At 38.1% G+C, this 25,253-nt stretch overlaps 1 protein-coding gene across 2 annotated transcripts in view; it reads right to left on the bottom strand.

Annotated features, from left to right (window-relative positions):
* Nucleotides 1-25,253, bottom strand: part of Tbc1d15 (TBC1 domain family member 15) — a 49,300-nt gene that overhangs the window by 8,799 nt on the left and 15,248 nt on the right. The window contains exons 4-13 of one of the 2 annotated variants that reach the window (XM_005081470.4): nucleotides 22,390-22,528; nucleotides 16,806-17,016; nucleotides 12,487-12,589; nucleotides 11,548-11,598; nucleotides 11,066-11,263; nucleotides 9,941-10,069; nucleotides 9,356-9,459; nucleotides 8,239-8,333; nucleotides 6,733-6,849; nucleotides 1,676-1,776 (exon numbers count right to left, since the gene is read on the bottom strand). In XM_005081470.4, coding sequence (XP_005081527.1) covers nucleotides 1,676-1,776; nucleotides 6,733-6,849; nucleotides 8,239-8,333; nucleotides 9,356-9,459; nucleotides 9,941-10,069; nucleotides 11,066-11,263; nucleotides 11,548-11,598; nucleotides 12,487-12,589; nucleotides 16,806-17,016; nucleotides 22,390-22,528 — 1,248 coding nt within the window. The remainder of the gene's footprint in view (nucleotides 1-1,675; nucleotides 1,777-6,732; nucleotides 6,850-8,238; nucleotides 8,334-9,355; nucleotides 9,460-9,940; nucleotides 10,070-11,065; nucleotides 11,264-11,547; nucleotides 11,599-12,486; nucleotides 12,590-16,805; nucleotides 17,017-22,389; nucleotides 22,529-25,253) is intronic. The other variant, XM_005081471.4, reaches the window with a different exon arrangement.

Raw genomic sequence — 25,253 nt, 5'->3', positions numbered from 1 at the left:
CTATGTAAAAGAGAAGCACAGAACACTTACTGTAGAGAAGACAAAATGAAGAAATTCAAACTCTTGGTACACAAAAGAAAGACTGTAAATTACAGATGTATAGAGTAGTCTTTATGTATCAGACCTAAATACATGCACATGTACATATGTTGCCATCTCAACTTATATGTCAATAAATTTGAATATGTCAATGTTGGCTGTTTTGTTGAAAATTATTACAAGAAAATAAGCACAGTATGTTCACATTAACTGGGGGGGATATATACTGTAAGTAGAGGTTTGAACTGAATACCGAGGAAAGATTCATGTATTCATTCTACAAAAATCAGTTGAACCACTTCCACTATATTCTGCTATATACAAATATATGTTCCTGTTACAAGGAACATACTAGTTCTAGTAAAATAACAACAACAACAACGGCACAAAAAGGACAGACAATTTTTATGAAATTATCAGTTCTACAGACCTTTATAACAAATGCCTCAGGTTTCTAGAGCACTTGGGAGTAATTGGAACTAAGAAGGTAGGCATTCAATCAATCAAAAAGGTAAGGAAGACAACTAACTATATGACTAGGTTACTGCAAAGCTAATAACCTTTCCAAATGATCCAAAAGCAATTCACAGCAAAGGACTAACTTAAACTAACTTTAACAATAAAAGAACATTTAAAAACTATAAATCTTATCAAATAGATTTGGAAAAGGACTAAGAGAAATGAGGATAAATTCAAAATATAGACAATAGATTTAAGGAAATAAAGATAGAAAAAACGGTAAAGAAGAATAGGTAAATAATAGAAGGCAGGACATATACTTAGCAATTTTACATCTGAAGCCTTGAATTAAACTATATTACAAAGAACAACTACAGGTGACTAGATTCAAAGTCTTTATCCCCATTTCAGTATGTACCATAAAGACTTAGCATCAAGTTTGTTGTGGTTTTTTAAACAATACAGGGCCCTCTGGTCAGGGCTTTAAATTTCATATATGCCTTTGTCTATTCATACTCCCTCATCACTCACCTACCCCAAATGGTTTTCTAACTGATTGCTTGAGAAGGCTTTGCTCCTTAGCTCTCCTAATAGCAGCTCTGTACTACCATCCTAGAACTGTCTCAAAGATATATTAACAATGACAGATAAAATGTCGTTATGCAATATGTATATTTAAACACTAATGCCCACATATTTTTTTAGAAAATAACAAGGAATGGATTCTAAGAAAGTGTCAGAAATACCAACATATTAACACACATGTGGAGGTTAAGTCCAGGTATTATGACAAAATCCAAGACATTCAGTAAAGATAAGACTACTTAACATAGCACTAAGCTTTATATCTGAAATTAATATGAAGTTCACAAAACTGAACTTATCTATTCATCAATATTCTATTATGACATATGGCTCTCCTATAGAGCATAATCATTTACTGAAATTAAACCCAATAAGTACTATCCTATCAACAGGTATTATCAACCTTTTCATACTAAAAAACGATTCTAGTATTTTCCCAGCCTCTTGAAAACTTATTAAAAAGTAAAAAAAGAATATACAGTAACAATTTCAAGCTCCATCATAGAAGCTAGTTATTAAAATCAATCTTAAACACTAATAAAAGTGAACTTTTCAGATTCAGTCTAAATAAAGGAAGGAATCCTCTGCTTACCATTTGGTCCATGTAAGAAGCAAAACACCAAAAGGCATCCACTTCATTCTCCATCACATATAAAAGAGGGGAAAGTAAGTCACTCATTCCTTGTATATATCCTGAAAAAAAGGGAAAAGTCTCTGAAAACCTAAATTTTGTGCTCTGTGGTCCACTACAATGCCCTTCCACACAATCTTACTACATCACCATGAGGCTGCACTCTATCATCCATGACAATGCCTTTACATACAACCTTATTGCCATGTTATATCTAATCTCTACATTGGGTGAATAAGATGCTACTCATTAGCATAAGAGAATACCTGGTTCCTATAGAAAGACAACTAATTATTGCAGTTCCAAGCAAAAAATTTAGAGAAAAGAATATCATATTTAAATATAAACATGTCTACAGATTTATGTAGGTGTTTGGAAAATAAGGCAGAATTTCAGGAAACGAATAAGACGAGTAAACTGTTATCACCAGACTCTTTCCAATCTGGCACTGACAATGAAATAAACGCCAATATTAAACTAAGCCAATTAAAGCTGAAGGAAATCTAATCTGGCCTGAACAAAGTACAAAGGAGTGTAATTCCACTGTGCATGCCAGTGCAGTCATGGTAGGAATCTTCAAAATGTGCTAGTCAAGAGAATTACAATGTACCTTTCCTCTAGGGGGAAGTGCTTTGTTATTAAGTTAGGAAAAATAAAACTTTCTAAAACGCTAATTTAATCCTTTAAGGTCGTCAGCTCTGATATGAGATCACTAACCTATTTCTTCTGTAAGTCTTTGCTGAGACAAGCCATCAAATTATTCCTTATCTTCAGGTAGTCTTTAAACTATTTCATTCTTTTAGATGACATTCTTTAGGGTACAAGTTGTGGGGCAGAACGAATGTATAAATCATTATTAATTGAGGCCGGGCAAAGCTGGTTACCATTGTGTTCACCTGCGCTTGGATTCTGTACTAGTGCTGACTGACTATTCATCTTGATCAGCAGCAACACAATTCCTAAAGTATTTCCCTAAAATTATCTTCATAGCTGGAAACATGGGAGAAGTAACATTCCTTATAACACTAGTACATTTTCTTCAACTGAAAATAAAACCTCAGTCTACTCGCTGGTCAATTTTTCATTCTAGCTTATATACTAGAGTTAAAATTTTTAAAATCTTGTGAGTTTTTCTTTGTTTTGGTTTGGTTTTTTGAAACAGAGTTTCTCAACAGTTCTGGCTGTCTTGGAATTTGCTCTGTAGACAAGACTAGCCTTGAACTCACAGAAATCTGCTTGTCTGCCTCCCCGATTAAAGGTGTGCTGCATAATCGCCCAGAAAAATTATTTTCAAAAACCCTAGACACTTCCCTCTCCACCCTCTGGTAGAGCGAAAAGCTAGCAAGTGTCCCCTGACCTGCGGGGGCCGCCAGACCCTTCCTGCCACTGAATCCTGCAGAGGGACCTGGAGGCAGTCAATCCTGCCTTCCCCCTCTCTACCCTCCGATAGAGCTAGCAAGCCAGACTTCATTCAGTGGCTGATAGAAGCAGAGGCAGACACCCACCGCTAAACACTGAACTGAACTCCAGGAAACCAGTTGCAGACAGGGAGGAGTGATGGGCAAGGGGGTCAAGACCAGGTTGGTTAAGCCCACAGATGCAGCTGACCTGAACAAGGGGGAGCTCATGGATGCCAAACTAATGGCTGTGAGGCCAGCATGGCACTGATCCAGAGCCCTGGAATGTGGATATCAGTGAGGAGGCCTTGGCAATCTATGGGGCCTCTGGTAATGGATCAGTATTTATCCCTACTGTATAAATGGACTTTGGGAGCCCATTCCACTTGGAGGGATGTGCTCTCGGCCTGGACACATGGGGGAAGGCCTAGGCCCTGCCCCAAATGACATGACAGACTTTGGGGATCCCCCATGGAGCTCCTCACCCTCCCTGGAGAGCAGAGAGAAGATGGGATGGGGAGCTGGTGGGGGATAGGGGAGGAGGGGAGGGAGCTGGGATTGACATATGAAGCAGACTTCTAATTTAAATTAAAAAGAATTAAAAAAAACATTAGACACTGTAGCACCTTCTTGCACACAGCACTTAACAGAGTTTAACTTGTTATTGGATATTCAGGATCTTCTTTGTGAACATCCACAGTACAAAACAAAAGGCCCATGGACACTTCCTGAAGCACAGTATTTGTGTTACTCTTGAGCTTTCTGTATGCTTTTCATCACTTTGATCTATTTCCTCAATAACAAGACTGAGTTTGGGGAAGGTGTATCTTACTCATTACTTATCTGTGAGTTAGGAAAACAAGTCAATATGATGGAGCCAACAGAAGACTAAATTTACTGCCTGAGTAAAGGGCAGGAAATGTGGCCCACTGATTGCAAAATGACCTATCTCGGCTTCTAATAACCCCAGTTACTCATGGAAACCTTAACTAAGTTTCAGACACTTGAAGTGTCTGCTGATGGTATAGACTATTAGAGATGGCAAGCTGATACACTTCTCAAACTGTATTCCTGGCAGAATGCACAGCCATATGTAAATTCTTATTTCAAAATTGCCATGGCAAAGAATGCATGGATGCCACCTGTTCTTGGGAACAACACTCCCATTCTCTACAATAGTAAAATGTTAAATTAAAATGGCAATGGATTGCAGTGCCTGAGGTACAGAGCAGTGGTTCGCAACCTTTGTAATGCTGTGACCCTTTAACTCAGTTCATCATGTCCTGGGGACCCCCAGCCATAAAGTTATTTTCATTGTTTCCTTATAACTTAGTTTGCTATTGGTATGAATTATAATTTATATATCTGGTATGTAGCCCCAAAGGAGTCATGACCCACAGAGTTGAGAACCACTGGTAGAGGTAAAAATGCCAGCCAGTAACAAAGATTAGATTCTATAACCCTGGACCAATTATCTTCTTCTTATTCAGCCTTGAGTCTCTTTCTGAACCAACACATTTCATTGATAAAGTGGGACTAACAGCCTCACTTCTACAAAAAGCTATTATAATTTAAAATTAAAGTCAAATCAAGTATGACAGCACTTTATAACCTGAAAATCATTTCATATGCTTTCAACAATCCAGTATGAAGTTCACTATAGGTATGACAGATAGAACTAGCTATATTTTTTAATAAGAGCTCTGTAATTTTCAATATATTACCATTAAACAGGCTGATACCTTAAGAACCATAACCAAGAGAATTAGTAGAAATACAAACAATGAAGAAAATTAATTTAAGGTTCACTTGAGTTTACATGTGCTGAGTATCCAATCAGCTACTCCAAAAGATGCCCAAAGCTCGTCAAGACCATGCTGGTGAACCCACAAAGACAGCTGACTGGAAAAGGGGGAGCTCTTGAATCCCAGACTGATGCCTGAGAGGCCAACAGGGGACTGATCCAGACTCCATGAATGTAGTCTCAGTGAGGAGGTCACAGAAATCACTGGGGCCTTGGGCAGTAGATCAGTGTTTACCATGGTTTATGAATGAACTTTGGGAGCCCATTCCAAATAGAGGGATGCTCTCTGCCTGGACACATGGGGAAGGGCCTAGGTCCTGCCCTGGATGAAATGACAGACTTTAGAGATCTCCCCAGGGAGGTGAGGCCCTCCCTGGGGAATGATGTGGGGATTGGGTAGGGGGTTGGGGGGGGGGGGGCAGGTGAAGGGACAAGGGAGGAGGGGTGGGAGGGGGGAGGGGGAGCTGGAATTGACATGTGAAACATTCATGTTTCTAATTTAAATAAAAACATTACAAAAAAAAAAAAGATGCCCAAAGCTCTACTGAAATAATCTGGAAAACACTATGTCTGACAGTCTCTAGCTGGGAGCCATTCGAATGGTAGTAATTCAGGAATGTGCATTACTTACCATTTATAATGGGTTGATGCTTAGGGAGAGAACCGAGGTCCCTTAGCAAGGTCTCTTGCTATTTACAAATCCTGGCTCCCCTTGAGCCTAGTACTCAGGAGGCAGGTGGATCACTGTGAGTTCAAGGCTAAGGCTTACCTGATCTACATATCAAGTTCTAAGCCAGACAGGGCTACAGAGTAAGCCCTATCTCAGAACCAAAACAGTTGTTTTCTTCCCTCTAGTGTCCCTTCCCTATATGGTTTCCCATTTCACATGCCAGTCCTAATAACATCATTTTTGTAGGACTCAAATAATCCACTCAGCTCTACAAGGCAAGAGCTCCAATCAGAAGTTTTCTTCCAAAAGGAGGAAGTGTAAACAATGGTTCTAGACTTTCTCCACAAATGCATTGTTAATTAATGTCTTCCTAATCTCCAAGAAATAGCTCCATTTATTACACACTTATTCCAAATAGTTCACCAAGGGCCAAGGGTTTCAGATTTTGATGGATTTCAGATTTCCAGATTAGGGATGCTCAAAGTAACATATATACACATACTCAAATTCCAAAGTTTGATGTGAGGGAGACCTGACTGACTACATTGGTCACACCATTGACCACCAGAGTTGATTCAGCTGATCTGGCTAGATGTAAGGGAGTCTGCTTTCTCCATTATCACTCCTCAAAAGTCATTCTTGAAGTTTTGCACTCACAGGATAACCATCTCCAAATATAGGAAAATGGTCTCCAGTCCTAGGGATCTCAGTAGCTTCCCTCCCCACCTAGAACCTCCAGATAAGCTCTCAAAATCCAAACACCTGGTTCAAACTGTTCAGGGAAGAGATGTTCAGCCTGAGTTTCCATGTGTTGGACTAATAAGCACCTGTTGAGCTCTTCACCCATATTCCTTGTTTGTTTTTACACAACAAAGCCAAACAACCAGTCTTACAAAAGAAATAGAGCAAGCTACACTATTTCAGCTAATACAGTAGAGTCCTGAAGGGATCACTACAATTCTCTCAAAAAATAAAAATAATTCCATAGTGCTTCTGTGACTTGCTGTGGCAAACTAGGGCTCTCCTGTGGAGTCACAGCTTTATAGGCTTCTAAAGCAATTACCATTTCCAAACCAGCTAATAAATTTAAATTCTAAAATAAACACACATTAAGTCTTTATTTAAATCAAAACTTTATAGAACTCACCTAAATCAAAATCATACATACAGTAGGTCATCAAAATGTCATGAAGCAATATAAGTCCTGGGTTATCTTGGCCTTCATAAAACTTATTTGTTCGGTCTGTTCTGTTAACATCTTTTTCTAAAGAAGAAAATCACACATTTCAAAAAACAAATTCTTACATAAAGTATTTATCTAACAAGCACAATATTTCTTATTAATTAATTTCACTTCTTGACAAGCTTTAACTACTGGGAGAAAAATTCCCAGAGATCTGACTCTCATAAAGTTGTCCTCTGACACGCCCCCCTACCACACACACACACACACACACACACCAGCCTGCATGGGCATTCAGTCTCACCTCCCCTCTCCCCTACCATGATGAATGAGCTTCTCTGACAAAGACTAAGGCCAGCCAGTCTTCCTATGCATGGGCTCCATCACCAAACGTTCAGGGCCTAGTATAAACAAACAAGCTTAGACTGTCTGTTAGCCCGTCTGTTGCCTCTACTCTGTCCCCCTCACTAGGGAGCTACAGGAGGCACCCACACTGGTTTCAAGGGTCCACACAAGCCTCCTGCCCTTAGGTCCATGGCCTCTTATCTGGACCTTAGCAGCTGCCCCCAATGGTCTTCCTTATACGAATTCTGCTCCTCTAGCACTATTCTACAGGCATCAGCCAAGTGTGCTATAAGCCGTAACTGAGTATGGCTCAAAATCTTCTCTTGAGTAACCGGCAATTCTGAGCACCTGGTGTCTCAAGTCTTCACTCAAGATTCAATACACCAAAATTCTTGCACATTCTATCAACTACATGGGGGTCCTCTAGTCTGCACTATCACCATCTCTTGCTTAGACTTCTATCTCCTAACTAGCTTCATTAATCCTACTTGTAATCATGGCCAGCTTTCTTATTACTACTTACAACTTGATAGAACCCATTTTCACACAGAGAAAAAAAAAAAAAATAGAACATGCTCTTACAATGCTCCAATAGCTTTCCATCATGCTTCCTCATATGATCCACAAAACCTACAGTGTCTTAAGCAGAGGTGTGCATGAATACATTCTGCACGTGTATACGTAGGTTATAAGTGTGCATGACCCCAAAAGTCAATCTTAAGTGTTTTTTTACCACTGCCCCGCCCAACTCCTTTTGAAACAGCGTTTCTCACTGAACCCAAACCTCACTAAATGATGAGAGACTAGCTGGCCAATAACATCCATCTATTGTGTGTGTGTGTGTGTGTGTGTGTGTGTGTGTGTGTGTGTGTGTGTGTGTGTGTGTGTGTGTGTGTGTGTAGACAGAGAAAGAAAGAGAAAAGTTTATGTATATTAGAGCTATATAAACCAAAACCAATTAGCCATAATTAACTCCAACTAGTAGAAACAAATGTTTATTTTCTTTTTGGTTATCTAGTTTCTAATTTTTCAATAAGTAAAACATCACTTTCATAGGGAATACATAAATGATAAATATTTTAAATCAAGGTCTTGGGTGATTCCAAAGTTACTATAGAAACATACCGATCAGACTTCTGTAATCTCTCAACCTGGAGTTCCTCTTTTCCTGCTCCTCACTGACAGACTTCCATTGCAGTTTCATCCTGAAGTACTCATCGCTGTGGAGACAATGCACACCAAGAACACCACTGAGACTTGTGCAGTAACACTGTTTGCTAGAGTTCTCTATTCACAGTGTACCACAGTATTTATGACATTAGTAGAATCTAGTTTATAAACGTGTCAGAGAAACATTTAGACATACGTGAAAAACAGAAGAAATGGATGGGATAAAACAACTGCTAGAATTTCAGATACACTTTAAGAAAAAACAATTCTTGATATTTCTAAACTTATTACACTTAATATTTTAGCCATTAAAGCTTTTGAAAAACAATAAATAAGAATTCAAATAACTTTTTAAACCCAACTTTAAAACTTTGTTTTCCTACCATTTTTCCTGGAAAACTTGTTAATAAAAGACATAAGAAAGTCTGACAAAGACTTTGGACATGCACGTAATGGCTGAAAATGGTTTCAAATCAAAGGCTGCACTGAAAACTGGACATAAGGACACCTGGGAAGCTGGGCATGGTAGCACACGCCTTTGATCCCAGCACTCGGGAGGCAGAGGCAGACAGACCTCTGAGTTTGAGGCCAGCCTGATCTACTAAATGTGTTCCATGACAAGCTCCAAAGCTATAGCAAAATCCTATCTCAAAAAAACCAAGCCTAACCAAAAATAGTAATAACTTACAGATAACCTAAATAGCAAATATATGTATAACCCAGATTATAATTTCATAACTAAATTATAAAATCAAAAGAGATGCATGTTATACTTGAATGTTTATCTACACTTGTCTTTAAGTATTTAAAGGCTGATATAAAGTTAGCACAGGAAGCTAGGGCAACATTCTACTGTATTTTTACAGATTCACAAACACAGCTCTAATGAGATCCTTCTAAACAAGTGTTTCTGGCATGAAATAAGTACATTCCTTCTAATATTTAAATTGAAATGATGAAATCTAATTGTTCTACCACTTCCTAGTCTATTCCAAATCCTATATAAAGTTAATTAGTATGGATAGGTTACTTCAATTTCTCTGATAAACATACAAAAGCATCATTTACTTACGTTTTTTGTTTTTGTAATTGAGTTCTTTCCTCTTTGGTACTATCCCAAGGAAAATAACCCAGAAGAAATTTCCATGCTTGCTTTCTTAATGAATGACTAAGACCCTGAAGAAAGAATTCATATTAGTTTAAAAAGGAAAAAAATATCCTAAGTTCACAGAACTTAAATATAAATGAAAACTTAGTACTTAAATTTTATACCCCAAAATAATTCAATTCAGTGAATACTATCTTGTTTCTTATGCCCAGACTCTGAGAGTGAAAGCAGTTGCCAAACAAGAGTACAACTGACTCTACTGTAGACAGTGGGGCTGACGCATAAGCTCAACCTTACTGAAGAAGAACACCCTGTTGTGAGCCTCTTCATGTAACCCACAGAAGCATCTTCTCCTAGACCTATAGACATCTCAAACTCGGGGAGGGAGGGAGGAAGCACGCAGGTGCAGGACGGTACACTGTAAGCACCCACTCAATACAGAAACTTTAATGTATCTTTCATTAAAAAAAGAGAGTCAATTCTTCCTGCAAAAGAAGTCACTAACAAACTTAACAGAAAACTGATACATCAGAATCAGAGCTACAGTACCCCTCTGAAGATCCTCTGCTTCATGCTTTCCACGTTCAAGAGTCTTCCTTCAGAGTCAACGCTCTTGGTCCATTCTTCCAGGGACACCGGTTCTCTCCTCTGAACGACAGGTCGCTCTCCCAAATCAATCTGAAACAGAAGAGAAGTAACAGCGCTTCTCACACACCTGTGAGGTGAAATGAGACATATACAACTTCTGAGGACTGCTTCTCAGGCTGAGCTCTAATGCTCCTAGAACACTTCCTCGCTCCCCAGGGTAAGTCAATGAGCTTTACTAGCCTGCATTACACACATTCCCCCTCCTATGAAACATAAATGACTGGGACACAAGTTCAGAGATTCCAAAGGCTAGAAGTGTTTGTCATTAAAAGGGTTCTGCCATTAAATTTTCAACTACATGAGTAAAAGCATGCGATATCAATTCTATGAAAGCCTCAAAACAAATGCTGTATTATTAGTAAGAGATGCAATGTATAATTATTCCAATAATCACACTCTAAAATAGCTTTTCTTCCAAACTGAAGTTCACAGTTCTGAAAATTGATTCATGATTCATTAGTTCCACTTGGCAATTTCTACTGTTTTTATTCAATTAATACATGCTGGCAATTTAAAAATACTATTTAAAGATAAAGCCTTTAATTAAGTTCTACAACTTAGAAATTTATAATTTTTTAATTATGAGCAAGCCTAGGATTGCAGCAAATCCAAAAGCTTTGCCTTAATGAAGGGCCCAAACCCATCAATCTCTGTAAAGACTTATTAAGACAACAAAAGTCCTGTGTCATGTTAAGCTGCCTCTGGTACCTACACAGAAATGGGCAAATTACAAACAAAACTAACAGGCAAACTTGGCACTCCTTTTATTTCTCTGCACTCCACAAAACAACTTCATTATTACAAAAAAAAAAAGCAAAAAACAAAACAATCACAGGATATGCAACATTATTCAAGAGACATGTAAGAGAAAAAAAAATCAAGAATTTGGTGGCAAGCTGGCTTTTATCACAGACACTTACTAGTCAGCAAAAGGCTATTATGAATGGGTTACAGGGAAGTAGATATAAGTAGAATTAGTTTCTGTTTCTATTAGAATGTTAGGAGGTACTTAAAATCTCCACTCACTCTTGTGATGACTTCAAATCCTGGCTCTTCTTGCTGATTTATCTTCAGACCTGGAATGGCATCACTAAGGAAATCTGCCATTTCTGAAGGTGGCCGTTGATGTGTAGAGGGATCACTTCCTCTCAAACTATCAAAAATGTAGTTTGTAACTTTGGAAAATCCTACCATAGTTGCTGTATAAGGATCCTTTTTAATTTTCTATGTAGTAGAAAGAAAGATATTAGCATTATTAATTAAAATAAGGAAACATCTATCCCACTAGTGGCAAGCAGGCAAAGCTTTAAAAAGGAGGGAAATCAGAGCTAAAACAGAGCACTCTATGATTATCTTAGTTTTTTCTCTAGAAAGAAAAATTTAAACTTAAACCATTTGGTTAAAATTTCATAATAAATGGAAAGTTAACGCTACTGATTGAATTGCAGATCAACAAATGCTTTGCAGGCTTCATTCAATCTGCATACAGAAATGTACACAGTGCTTACTTTCCAGTGGTGAATGGCCCACAACAGCTTTCTTCTGTCTAGCAGTCCTGCCTTCACGAAAAAAATATACACATTGTATTTCTTGAAGTGTGCACTACCACACTAACACAAAACGTGATAATCTTAAAAGCTCAATTTATTTAGGTAAGAGCTGATGTTTTCAACTAACCAGATTAGCTGCAAAATTCACATCAGGAATCATTTCTTCTATGGCAGAGCTGTCCTGGAAACAGCAAAAGTGTTTCCGTGTCTAATCCTAGGATTATTTCTAAAGCCAAAAGTGCCTGCTAGTTTACACTTACTAAAAAAGCAGTTACTTATTGCCTAATGACTCTCAGAAGAACTTTTTACTTTAAGGAGCAAACCCTCTCATCCTGCTCCTTTCTAAAGTCTCCACCTCACGTGGTGAATCGTTACATTCCCAAGTGAAGGGAAAGTGCCAGAGACAGATGAGCAAGCACTCACGCACGTGCTAGTGAAGATAGGAGTGAAAACCGTCAGGGACTGCACAGACTGCACATCTTCAATACACGGTTTAGGCTGAAAGCAAGACCAGACCTGAACTATTTAGAGGAGCAAGATGCATTCTAATACCCAAAACGACTACTGTGATGGGAAACAAAGTCCAGATCACTTGTTTCTAAACTAATCATTAATTTGAAATAGCTTTACTCTGTGATCCTTTAGATAAATGAAAAGCTTAATTAAAATCTGTTGCCCTATTTCAGCATTGCGATAAAACAGAGACCTGGCTTAAGAGTAATTAAGGGTCAAGGGAATACCCGGGTTTCATATTACGCTATAAGACTACACGACAGTATCATAAAGATCACACACACTTATGTTCATTTTATGCTCTGAGAAGGCCAGGGACAAGAACACAAAGGACAGAATCCAAATGATATATAAATAAAAGATTTAAGGACTAGAAAAGCATACTTGTATTAAGCCATATGCTGGTTCATCAAGAAGATTTTCAAAAGACTGTGAAAGACTCTTATTCTGACAATTGACAAGAAGTGTTCTATTATCTTGTGATGACCTGTAATTAAAAAGGGGGTTTTAGAAAATACTACAATACTCCAATTATCTCAATAATTACTACTGCATACTTTTTCTAACAAAAAAGTCTAGCTCTAGAAATTTCCTAGTAATCTCAGCAAATACCTTGTACTATAAGCTTGAAAACTTCATAAAATATGAATTGTTCAATTTTAAAATGTAATACAGCATTTTAATATTTTTATTTCGAGGAAATACCAATATGTTTATGTTGCATTAAAACTGAATTCTTGGATTCATTTTACAACAAAGTTTACAGTATATATGTCATTGTCATCATAAAAATAGATGAAACCAAACAACTATAGGATTCAAGCATATAATATGTCCAAAATAGAAAATACTATTTTGAAATAGTTTCCAAATTTGTTTCACAGCTTGTTAGTATTACAATACAAAATGTTTAAAAATACAAGATATCAAGATTCTTTGGTAATGATGCCAGCACTAATAATAAATTCAAGATACAATAGTATTTAAAATTGCTGGGCGGTGGTGGTGCACGCCTTTAATCCCAGCACTCGGGAGGCAGAGGCAGGCGGATCTCTGTGAGTTCGAGGCCAGGCTGGACGGATAGCCTCCAAAACAATACAGAGAAACCCTGTCTCGTAAAACCAAAAAAAAAAAATAGTATTTAAAATTATATTATATATCTATACACTTTCAGTGACCATATTTTTAGTTTTCTTAAAGTTCTAGGAACAGGTATCTTTCCACACTTCTTAGTAGCCAAAGAATAAACAGTGTGCTTTTCAAACAGACAATGAATTCCACAGAATCAGACAAAAGAACCACTCTTTTTCTATTACAACTTAGTAAGTCAGTTGTAATAAACCTATAATGTTCTATGTTTAAAATAAAAAACTATGTTTTCTGTTGCAATACACCTCTAGTGCATTGCAAATGTCTGAGATAAGATCTTTAATAACAGTTATCTCAATTCTAACCTAACAGAATAAAGCAGTTATGGTAGAGGGGATATGAAATCCAAAACAGGACCTTTTCCTTACATGGTCACAAACACTGGATCTGTGAAGACAAAAAGAGCCAATAGATTCTTGACTTTAAAAAAAAAGCTGTGGTCCAATTATTTGACATGGGGGATGCAGGACAATCAAAACATTACATTTTCAATGTTTTTCTGGAATTAGGGTGGGTGTTTAAAATGCAGAGCTAAGGATTCTCTTCTCACAAGTCATGTTTACAATAGGCCAACTTTTAAATGGGCACCAAAAGTAGGTAGTGCAAGAACTGTATTTTCTAGTACAACACTGCTGGTGCTAGAGTGACCTTGTCTCTAAAATCAAGTTTGCAGAGTGAATTCTAATTGGTCTCAATAAAGACTCGGAGTCAGATATCAAGGTAAATGCTGAAAAGTCAGAGAAGCAAAGGAGCCAGACACTCAAGTTCTTACCGCTATGAAATCCTCAGATGGGAAAAGGTTGAGCTCCTGTCTCTCTGAATCCTCAGACTGAATGGGCACCCACCCACTTTATATTCCTAGTCCACCTTCCTGTGCTGGATTAAAGGCTTGTGCCTCCTAAGTACTGGGCCAAAGGTGTGTGACATCACTGCCAGGCCTCTATGGTTAACTAGTGGCTAGCTCCACCCTCTCAACTTCAGGCAAGCTTTATTTGTTAGAGCACAAACGATTATCACCACACAAGTTACTTAAAATCTAAATTAAAAACAAAGTAAGAGCACTGTCCATTCAGTAGAAACAGTGAACAAAATGTACACTCTTCTGCTTGTTAGGGCTCAGTCAACTCTACAATGACCAAATTAGCCACAGGAAAATATGGAACTGCATTTCCAATAAGCAACAGAAATCTTTCACTTTTATACCGCACAATGCTGGCTACTGCAGCTATGTCCTTGGAGGAAAGTTAGCAAGAAATTTAAGGCTCAATTGCCTTCAAACCACTCAAAAATACACTGGACAAAGGACAGAATACTATTGAGCAACTTCACTGGAAAAAGGACAGGTTTCCAGAACATGTTTAAAATTGCAAAGTTATCACACACTGATTTAATCTCAAAGTATGTACTCTGGGAAGTTGATCTCTTATGCTAACATTATTCAAGATTTGAAAACTCAATGGAACACTAAAATGAGCTTTAAATGATGCTAGCACCAGCAACTCCACCACTACCTGCTAAAAGAAAAAAAATCATATTAAATATATCACCTAAAAATTCTGAAGCACTTCCCAGCTGGACAATGTGCATGGAGATGATCCAGTAGTTACATTATACTGTTATTGAGAATGTCCAATAAATATTTATGGCTAAAAAAATACATAAAATAGCACTGCAATCAACATCAACAAGACTATGAACTTAAATAAAAAAATCATTTCAGAAGCTAGAAAGATAGCTCATCCCTTAAGTGTGGCTGATCCTCTAGAGGGCCTGGATTTGATTCCCAGCATCCAAATGGCAGCTAACAAGAGTCTGCAACTCCACTCCAGATGTGATGCCCTCTTCTGGCCTCTGCAAACACCATGCATACATGTGATACACATGTACACATACATACATGCAAAACATCAAAAAAAAACCCTGTTTTTAAATCCATGTTATAGAATATTCACAATAACAAAACCTTATATATAAACTAATCTGTCTGCCTCTGCCTCCTGAGTGCTGAGATTAAAGGTGTGTGCCACCACTACTCAAGTTTATGAATTTTTCTGCTGCTAACTATTTGGAGAATCTTTTTTCCTGCTACTTGTAGTCATTGTGTAATTTCTGGCAAGCTATAATGTAGTTGATATAATTGAGCATAATTTGTCACAGAAAAGCAAATAGAGGGCATTTCTTTTCATCCTGAAATAGAGAAGGACTTAATCACATTTCAGACCACCCACAGACAAAGTGTAAAACAACCTTCTGTTGTTAGGGGAAGCAGCTGAGGATAGAGATTAAGCTTTTGAAATAAGCATTTCTAACTATCTTCTCCATCAACAAAGGCCACATCTTGGTAGATAATAATTTTAACAACTGCAACTGTGGTTACTGAGAATGCTTGCATGGGCTCAGGTGTTTAAGCATCTAGTTGCAGTTGGTAGAACTGTTTGGGTAGGTTTAGGAAGTGTGGCCTTGCTATAGGATGAAAGCTACTGGGAACAGGCTATGAGGTTTCAGAAGCCTCATGTCATTCTCAAGTGTATTCTCCCTTGGTGCTTGAAGTTCAAGATATGAACACTCAGCTTCCTGCTCATAGAACTCAGCTATTATGGACTCTAAATCCTCTATAATTGTAAGTCAAAAAATATATATATATATAAAAGCTACCTTAGGCATGGTGTTTTATCACAAAAATAGAAAAATAACTAACACAGCAACCATCAAGAGAGCAAAGAACAGTTTTTGGTCCTCTTGGCTGGCAATTCTCTTGACTCCATCAACTAAAAATTACAATCACTCTTGTATGTGCTTATCTCACTCCACCATATCCTCTTCCTTGGTTGGCACCAGAGTTTCAATTACTACTACCTAAAAAGAGCTTACCGTGTGATCTTACAATACCGCATCTGTCTTACTCAGTGTTTATTGCAACTGACATTCTACATTTACTCAAATGATGTTGGTGTGACAACTGACTATAAGCATGGCAGTATCTCGAATCATCTAGAAGACAAGCTCTGGGCATTGCAGAGGATTATCTAGATTACTGTTACTGAGGTGGGAAGAGGCTCTGAAATGTGGGCAGAGCCTGCATGGGCTGGGGCACTGGACTGAAGGAGGGAAGCAGCTGAGCTGAGTCCCCACTCCCATCTTTCAGACAGATGCAATGTTACCAGTGCTCAAGCTTCGGCTACATGACTTCTCCACATGGTTCACTACACCTCAACTACGAGCCACCATAACCCTCCTTCCTCCTGACGCTGCTTTTGTCTGGCATTTTGTCACAGCAATGAGGAAAGTGCACAAAGCACGTCTCTACAAAGTTATGAAGGCTGGAGTCATGCTTCTTTTACACAACCATAAATAACTGTAACATATAAAAAAAGTAAAAAGTTAACAAGCAGACAAAAAGTTTTAGGTTCAAAATACTAAAATGTTATTCAGTCACTAATGCAAAACATAAGCAGCAGACAGTGAAGATTCCGACTCTCAGTGACAAGCACACATAGCTTGCCGGGTTAGTGCCAAACCCTGTTCCAGTACACAGAAAATAATTTGGTACTTACTCACACAATACCACATGTTTTTCAAGAGACTCAATCAGTACTTTGCTATCTCCTTGATGAAAGTGCAGAGCAGGGAGGATGACGTCATCCTTTAGACAGAACACCAAATACGACCAGCCCATACCCTCTTTGCTTTGCTTGATTGATTTCAGGTCTGCCAAACTGAACAGGAATGACCATTTGCTTTTCCCATTTCTATGGCTTGGAGCATCTTAAAAACAAGAAAACGGGATAGATATTTTGTTTGTCTTTTTAAAAGGTATCAACAATGCTCTTCACATTTACCTCAGAGCGGCTTTAAAACGCAGGGCTGCACTATCCCACTCACTCACGTCACTGCAGCTTCCCCTGTGCTTACCGAGGACACCTACACACCCGACCTACCTGCCCCTATCCACGGAAAGCTGCAATTATAAGCATGTGCCACAGGCCCAGTTTATCTGGTGCTAAGGATTAAACTCAGGACACTGTACAGCGCCTCCTAGACAAGCACTCTACCAGTTAAACCACATAACCAGCCCCCACCAATTTTCTACTAAGGATGCAATTATACAAAACGCAACATCTTCTGAACATGTGGTCCATTTGCAGAAAATGAAACCTTAGGCCCATGGACATTCTCAAAACTGTTAACAAGCAACTTAAAGATTACTTTAAAAATTCATAAAACTATTTAAAAAGCATTTTCTTACAAGAAATATTTTCTACTACTTAAAAGCAGTATTTCCTACTACATAAAATTTCTAATGTAAAATGTTACTTTGCTTTTATAATTTAACAAACATGATTGTTTCTGAAATGTAAAAGAAAAACAATATACTTTTTAAAATGTTATTTCATAAGATATATTGTAGTCTTATTATTCAAGACCATTATGAATTCCATCCCACTTATCATACACAAAATAATGCTTGAAGAGATGAACTGGTGCTGACTTGAATACATGTCACCTTCCTGTGTAGTTAAAACATTACAGTACCACTTGAAAATTGCTATAGAAGGCTACAGTAACTATCTGCATACACTGACCTGTGTAGCACAATAAATAAAAACCCAAAGACAGATATTGGGGTTCAAGCTGAAGATTAGAGAAACAAAGCAGTCAGTCACTAGCTCTTACCTCTACCTCAGACTGAAAGGTCATCCTGGCTCCGCCAAAACTCAGACTGCAATCCTAGACTGCTATACTAGACTGCTATGCTCTCCTCAGTGTGGCTGGCGACTCCCAAGACTGATTGCTGAAGACCCTGATCCTATCTTTTATACCTCTCTAGTGCTGGAATTAAAAGTGTGAATTCTGTTACTCTTTTAGACTGATTCAATTGAGTGTAGCCGAGGGTGGCCTTGAACTCAGAGAAATCCATCTGCCTTTGTCTCCTGAGTCCTGGGATTAAAAGTGTGTAACATCACTGCCTGATCTCTAAAACTTGAGGCTGACTGCGTTTTGAATCCTCAAGCAAAGTTTAGTAAATCATAAATAATGTATCACCACAGACCTGCATCACCTCCACACTGGTGTGAATGGTGAACTCTTATCTAAGCCACATTAAGTGCCACATCCATGCGCTTCGTATTTCAATAGCACAAAGCTCAGAACAGCACAAGCTCATAGGAGAGTGAAGACATTTCTAAGAATTCCAACTTACCCCATCTGTCATCTGTGTATATACACCAGAACTGCCTAGGAAAAGGTACATGCTACTAGATTATTTGCAAAATCTAAAAATATTTTCATAGAATAACAGTAATGATAAATTAGATAGACAATAAAAGAAAAAACACATACATTGCATCAATTGCACTAAAGATGCAATTAAACCTTATGAAGATTACATAGTACGTGCAGTTTGTGTATTTTAAAAGCAAACACTTTATACAGACTTAATGAGAGATAGAACCTGTTAAAAGGAAGATACCTCACACATTTCCCCTTATAAAGTTGATAAAGATGATAACTATTACAAGTTCAATTCTAAAAGTCTTTCCATTAAAAAACAAACTTAAAGAGAATATGAACTTACACAAAATTACATAAAAATATTACATAAAAATATGTAGGAAATTCAATTCTTAGAGATTATTTCCTTAGGTTAGGCATAGTAGCACACACCTTTACAGAAGCAGGTGTAACTGAGATTTCGAAACCAGCAAGGTTTATACAGCAAGTTCCAGGAAATCAAAGGTGAGGGGTGGGAGTTCCAAAAGAGGTAGGAGGTAGGAGAGGGGGAGGGGGAGCAAAGAGAGAAACCCTATCTCAAAAGATAAAAATAAGGGGAAGGGGGCAGAAGCTTTGTTTCCAGGTACATCTCCAGTACCGGGAAGTGGCTACAACACATGAGGTAATCAAAAGCATGCCCAAGAAATGCAATAAGAATTGGACACCACATCAACATATAGTAGTCTGCATGTAAATCGGCAGTCAACAGCTAACTTGATAGAAAAGATTACAAAAGAAAACTAGAGAGAAGCCAAATTTAATTTGGCATACCCTCTCTTTAAAAGTTAAACACAACAACAGAAAGCAAACAGACAAACATTAGTTCTAACGATCATGTACACTACCTCCAACACATTGAGATGGGGAAGTAAAGAGTCAAAAAGTACAAAGCACAACTAACAGTTCAAAAGTCTATGCTGTGAATAGAATTAATATCAAGAACAACATTCTCATGCATTAGAATTCTAGCCAGAACGTGAAAATTTGTTTATCTAGAAGTAAACAGTTTCAAAACACTGTTATCTGTCACAAGAGCCAAGTATTTGAAGTACAACATTAAATGTTCTTCTGGTTGGTTGATTGGTTGGTTGTTTTTTGAGGCAGGGTTTCTCTGTGGCTTTGGAGGCTGTCCTGGAACTCGATCTGCAGACCAGGCTGGTCTCAAACTCACAGAGATCCATCTGCCTCTGCCTCCCGAATGCTGGGGTTAAAGGCATGTGTCACCACCGCCCAGCTAAATGTTCTTAAGAAATACCAAATTAAATTAGCTTGATTAACCACAGGGGGGAAGCACAAAGTAAAAAATGTAAAAGCTAAGTGTGAAATGAGTAAAATAAAAATCTCAAAAAGCACTTATATAAAATATTAAAATATCTCAAATTCAATTTCTTACAAATTATTTCTTAGCCCAGCAGATTTCTAGTTCGAGGCCAGACTTGTCTACAGAGCGAATTCCAGGACAGGCTTGAAAAGCTATAGAGAAACCCTGTCTTGAAAGGAAAAAAAAAAAAAAAACAAAACACAAAACACACAGAGAAACCAAAAACAAAAACAAAAAAAGGCAAAAAGAGGGCTGGAGAGATGACTCAGCCATTAAAGGCTAGGCTCACAACCAAAAAAGGCAAAGTATTTCTTTAGACAGGCATGGTGGCATATGCCTTTACTCTCAGCACTGGGAAGGCAGAGGCAGGCAGATCTGAGAGTGCCATGCCAGCCAGAGATACACAATGAGACCCTAGCTAAAAATGGAAGAAAAGAAAGGGAAAGAAGGTATTTCCTTAGGAAAAGACCAGGGGAAAGGAGGTGAAAGCACAGACAGAGATAAAAATGTCACAAGAAACTCAGTTTGCATAATTGAATGCAATGATGAAAGTTATGTCCCTAACATTTCACGACTGCAAAACGAAACCCCTTCACTTCATAAGCCAGTATGAACAAATCACAACAGTGGTTTTTGGTTCAGCTACACTACCACCAATTCTCAATCTGGACCACACATTAAAATCACCTGAAGACCTTCTAGAAAATACTGATGCTACAGCTCCAGCTGCCCCACAGTCTGGACTTTGTTTTTATACCTAATCTTCCCAAAATATTTTTTATTATTATTTTAATTTTAAATAGCTTGTTTTACATGTCAATCCCAGTTCCCTCTCCCTCCCCTCCTCCATCCCCCCCTTCCCAAAATCTTTTTTTTTTTTTTTTTTTTTTGGTTTTTCGAGACAGGGTTTCTCTGTGGCTTTGGATGCTGTCCTGGAACTAGCTCTTATAGACCAGGCTGGTCTCGAACTCACAGAGATCCGCCTGCCTCTGCCTCCCGAGTGCTGGGATTAAAGGCGTGCACCACCAACGCCAGGCTCTTCCCAAAATCTTGAAGAGATCTTTATTACCAGACTGTGAATCTCATCCATGTAATGCTTATAGCATTCTGAAAACTTGCTCATTCTCGTGGCCTGCCATCATTCATTTCAAGTTACCAGCATTAAGCAACAACAGCAAAAGCATTTCTCATGCACCAATCACAACCACATAAATAAGTAAATCATCATCTTATATGCCAAATTCAAAAATCTCTCTTTGACACTTTATACTAATCCTGGAAAAACCCTCTCCTTGCATTAAAATTCAATACCTAAATGTCTTCCCTTATCTCCCACACCCGCAAAAAACCTACATGCCTGGGTATTATATACCTAGTAGCAAAGTTTATAAGATACTATTTACTACTCCATTGCAACTATTTCCTAGAATTGATTAAGAACAAAGTGTACCTTCTGTATATGAGAATGATTCCACAGACTACACATTAAAATCAACTTTAATCATCAACAGTGTTGTATAAATGTAAACAATACATGCTCAAAAAATGTTGCTATCCTCTTGAATGAATAAGATTGATTTTTTAAATTCAGGCCAAAATCATTAAGAAAATATCCTTTTCATTACAAATCACAAAGGAATCAATACTATAGAACAAGAAATACCTAACATTGTAAGTATATAAATACTCAACTTTTTAACAAATGATCACAAATATATTGATCAAATCACATATGAGCTAGTTAGATCATATTTAGTATAATACATAATTCTAAGGAACATGCGCTATTTTTCTGATGTGAACTAGCAAGTACAGTATCAAACTGTTATCTTGACTTTTTCTGTAGTCACCACACAGTAGATATAGATTTCAATATACAAAAGGGGTCTGAAAAGAGCTACAAAAATTCATAATAAATACTGAAGTCAGCATAGCAAAGTTTAGTAGTATACTCCATCTCCCCCTGGTGCCTCAGGATGAAATAACATGATTTTAAAATACTAGATTAAGAAAAGCCATGTATGGAGTGCTGTTTTGTTTTTGAGACAGGGTCTTGCCATGCTGTCCAGGCTAGCCTGGAACTAATGAGCCAGGCCGCCCCTACACTCAGGATCCTCTTGCCTCAGGCTCCCCCAGTGCTGAGCTAGGTGTGCTCTTACTTCACTCAGGGTTTAATCAGAGTTACTTTTTTTAAGTATACTAAAAAACAGAACAAGCATCTTTAATTCCTCTTTTAAAGTCGCAGCAACAAAATAACCAGAAAACAAAAACAGGACAAAATTAGTTATGCATACATACTGAAGTGTAAGACCATCTTTCCTGACTGAAAACACTAAAGCATTTCTTTGCACTTCTGTTCAGTTTAAGATTGCAAAGATTTGCCTAGCAGTGATGGTGCATACCTTTAATCCCAGAACTCGAGAGGCAGAGGCAGGTGGATCTCCATGAGTTCGAGGCCAGCCTGATCTACAGAGGGAGTGCTAGGATAGCCTCCAAAGCTACAGAGAAACCCTATTTCAAAAAAAAAAAAAAGATTTAATTCATACCTCCATTGGTATGTGGTTTCTTTTTAAATGACACTGTATTAACCATGTCCCACTCAGCTTCATAACTGGTCTGATGTTCCGATCCTCGATGAGCTCTTTCTTTTGGGGCCTGGGTCCACTCTACGACTGAGCTAGAGTCCTGAAACAGTAACATGAATATTTAAGTCTGAAGCTAGTCCATGCTGATGCATAACATCTTAGCCCCTGTGAATGGCGCCCAAACGCTGCGGCAGACAGCACAAAGGCCAGTTTCCCCTTTCTCATTTTATCACCCTCTTTGCAGTTAGTGTTGCCAATAAATATGTTCAGAAGCCAACTCGGGTTTCTGTAGTGTTTGGCTTTAAACTAAATTTCACCTCAATTCCTCATTGTCCTGCTTTGCATGGAGTTGTGATGTCTAAAAGTACAGCAACCATCTTACAAAAAGAGAAAAGAAAGCAAAAGACAAAAAGCATCCAATTTCCAGATTTTAAGGTTAATGGAAAATAACTAACTATAATGGTTTACTTGAGTCAAAATTATGTGTTTTCTGACAATAAAAATTAGCTAAAAATTACATATCTATGATGTATGGCTCTACAGACATTTGCTTTTAGAGACAATAAAACCAAACATCTATTTCTTTACAAAGACAATATATATAAGTTAAAGTGAGACAGACTCTAACCCTGACAAGCAAAAGAGAGATACCCAGACTACAAGACAACTCCTACCAACTTCATGCAAAACAAAAGCAAGCAAATGGGAGCTGAGCTGGTGAGATGCAAGAGCATGTAAAAAGGCTTTTGCTGCCAAGCCTGGCAATTTGAATTCAAGTCCCAGAATGTGCATGGTGAAAGAACAGAACTTACTCCCACAGGTTGTCCTCTGACCTCCACAAGCATTTGCAGACAGACAGACAGACAGACAGACAGACAGACACACACACACACACACACACACACACACACACACACACACACACACACACACAGTAAATGAAATGTAAGAAAGTAAGGAAATAAACACGGCATGAACAAGGAAGTCAAAGACCTCTTGTTCTTTCAGAGGACCAGGGTTCCACTCCCAGCATCTGCATGTCAGCTCACCCATCTGTTAACTCCCAGCATCTACAGTGTCAGCTCACCCATCTGTTAACTCCAGTTCCTGAGTGAACCAATCCTCTTCTCAACTCCCTGGACACCGGATATACATGTGGCACATAGACATACGTGCCAGCAAAACACCGATACACGTAAAAGAGCAAAATATTAAAGTAAAACAATATCCAACTTCAGGAGAAATAAGGAAAAGTTAAAAAATAAGATTTTATTTTTGTCTTTTTTTTTTTTTGGTTTTTCGAGACAGGGTTTCTCTGTGGCTTTGGAGGCTGTCCTGGAACTCGCTTGGTAGTCCAAGCTGGTCTCAAACTCACAGAGATCCGCCTGCCTCTGCCTCCCAAATGCTGGGATAAAAGGCGTGCGCCACCAATGCCCGGCCTTTTTGTCCTATTTTTAAAAGATATCAAGTATAAAAAAGTTTGAGAAAATGGGCTGTCTTACACTGCTGACAATAGTATTTCCTAATTCTGACTGCAATAGGGCAATTTAGCTGGACTTTTAAAAATTAAAACATACATCAATAGAAGAGAAATTAAGGGGTGGCCAATTAAATACTATAGCTAAAGGTTGATACACATTCAAATGTACTTATAGTCATGTATAGCCATGACTTTTAAGTAAACAGCCACCATATATATGACAATGATCCCATAAGATTAGACTGGAACTGGAAAACTACTTATTCAACAGCAGTCTAGTACTGTGTCACAGGCAGTGCTCTGATGCATGTGATAATGCCAGTGTATATAAACCTACCACATGCAGCTAGTCAATACAATAGCACAGTACAATAAACTACCGGAAGTATATATGTGACAATGACAACACCGATGCACATTGCTGACACATTTATATACTGTGTATACTCTAATAACAAAGATAGTCTACTTACATTGAGTTTTTATACTATATGATACAGCACTATACTGTGTCACACCGGTATCATCATCCATACATTGGTATCATGTCTCTTGATCACATCAAGAGGACATATCAGGTGACTACTGTGTATCATCTAGGTTTGTGTCCATATCTTATCCTATGATGTTCCCACAAAGTGCCATTGCCTAAGAAGACATTTATGAGTTTGTCCCCATATTTAAGAAAAGCATAGCTATTCATTAAACACATAAACATAAATGCAACAAACTAAAAACTGTGCATAAAAGAACAAATGTAGCTTACAAATCAACACAGATAAGCATTCTACCACAGATAAAGTCTAGAAGATTCACTAAAAGTTTCTGAGCCAGTAAATACCTTTATGTTGAAAAAGACGCATGTCCAGTGTAACTTTTGTCAGAATAAGAGAAGGAAGTAGCTAGGAGCAGAATGAAACCATCAAATCACAAGAAAACTGACAAGTTAATGTCAGCCAACTAAAAAGAAGTAGACCATATGAAACTACAATTAAAGTAGATTGGTTTTCTTCTTCCAGGTTCTTCCTCAAATGTCATTTTCAAAGAGCTACCTTTGAGACTTTGGTTGGTTGGCTTTGTTTCAGTTTTCTTTCCCTATGTGATCCAGGCTGGCCTTGAACTCAGATGCTTCTGCCTCAGCCTCCCTATTATAGGCACACTACCAAGCCAAGTTCAGAAAGCCTTTTGTATTCATCCAACAACCACCACCACATTTCCCTCACTGCCATCTCTCTGACCACAGCCTGGTAATGAGGAGGGTAAGAACCACTCTCAGAATTAGCCCGCCCACACCTCTCTCAATGTGGGCCTTCCCCTACAAACAAACAGGCTCAGAAATGGCAGA

The sequence above is a fragment of the Mesocricetus auratus genome, unplaced genomic scaffold (assembly GCF_017639785.1).
Source record: "Mesocricetus auratus isolate SY011 unplaced genomic scaffold, BCM_Maur_2.0 Super-Scaffold_100011, whole genome shotgun sequence".
Classification (NCBI taxonomy): Eukaryota; Metazoa; Chordata; class Mammalia; order Rodentia; family Cricetidae; genus Mesocricetus; species Mesocricetus auratus.
The sequence above is the reverse complement of the archived record's forward strand: the minus strand, read 5'-3'. Positions and strand labels throughout refer to the sequence as shown.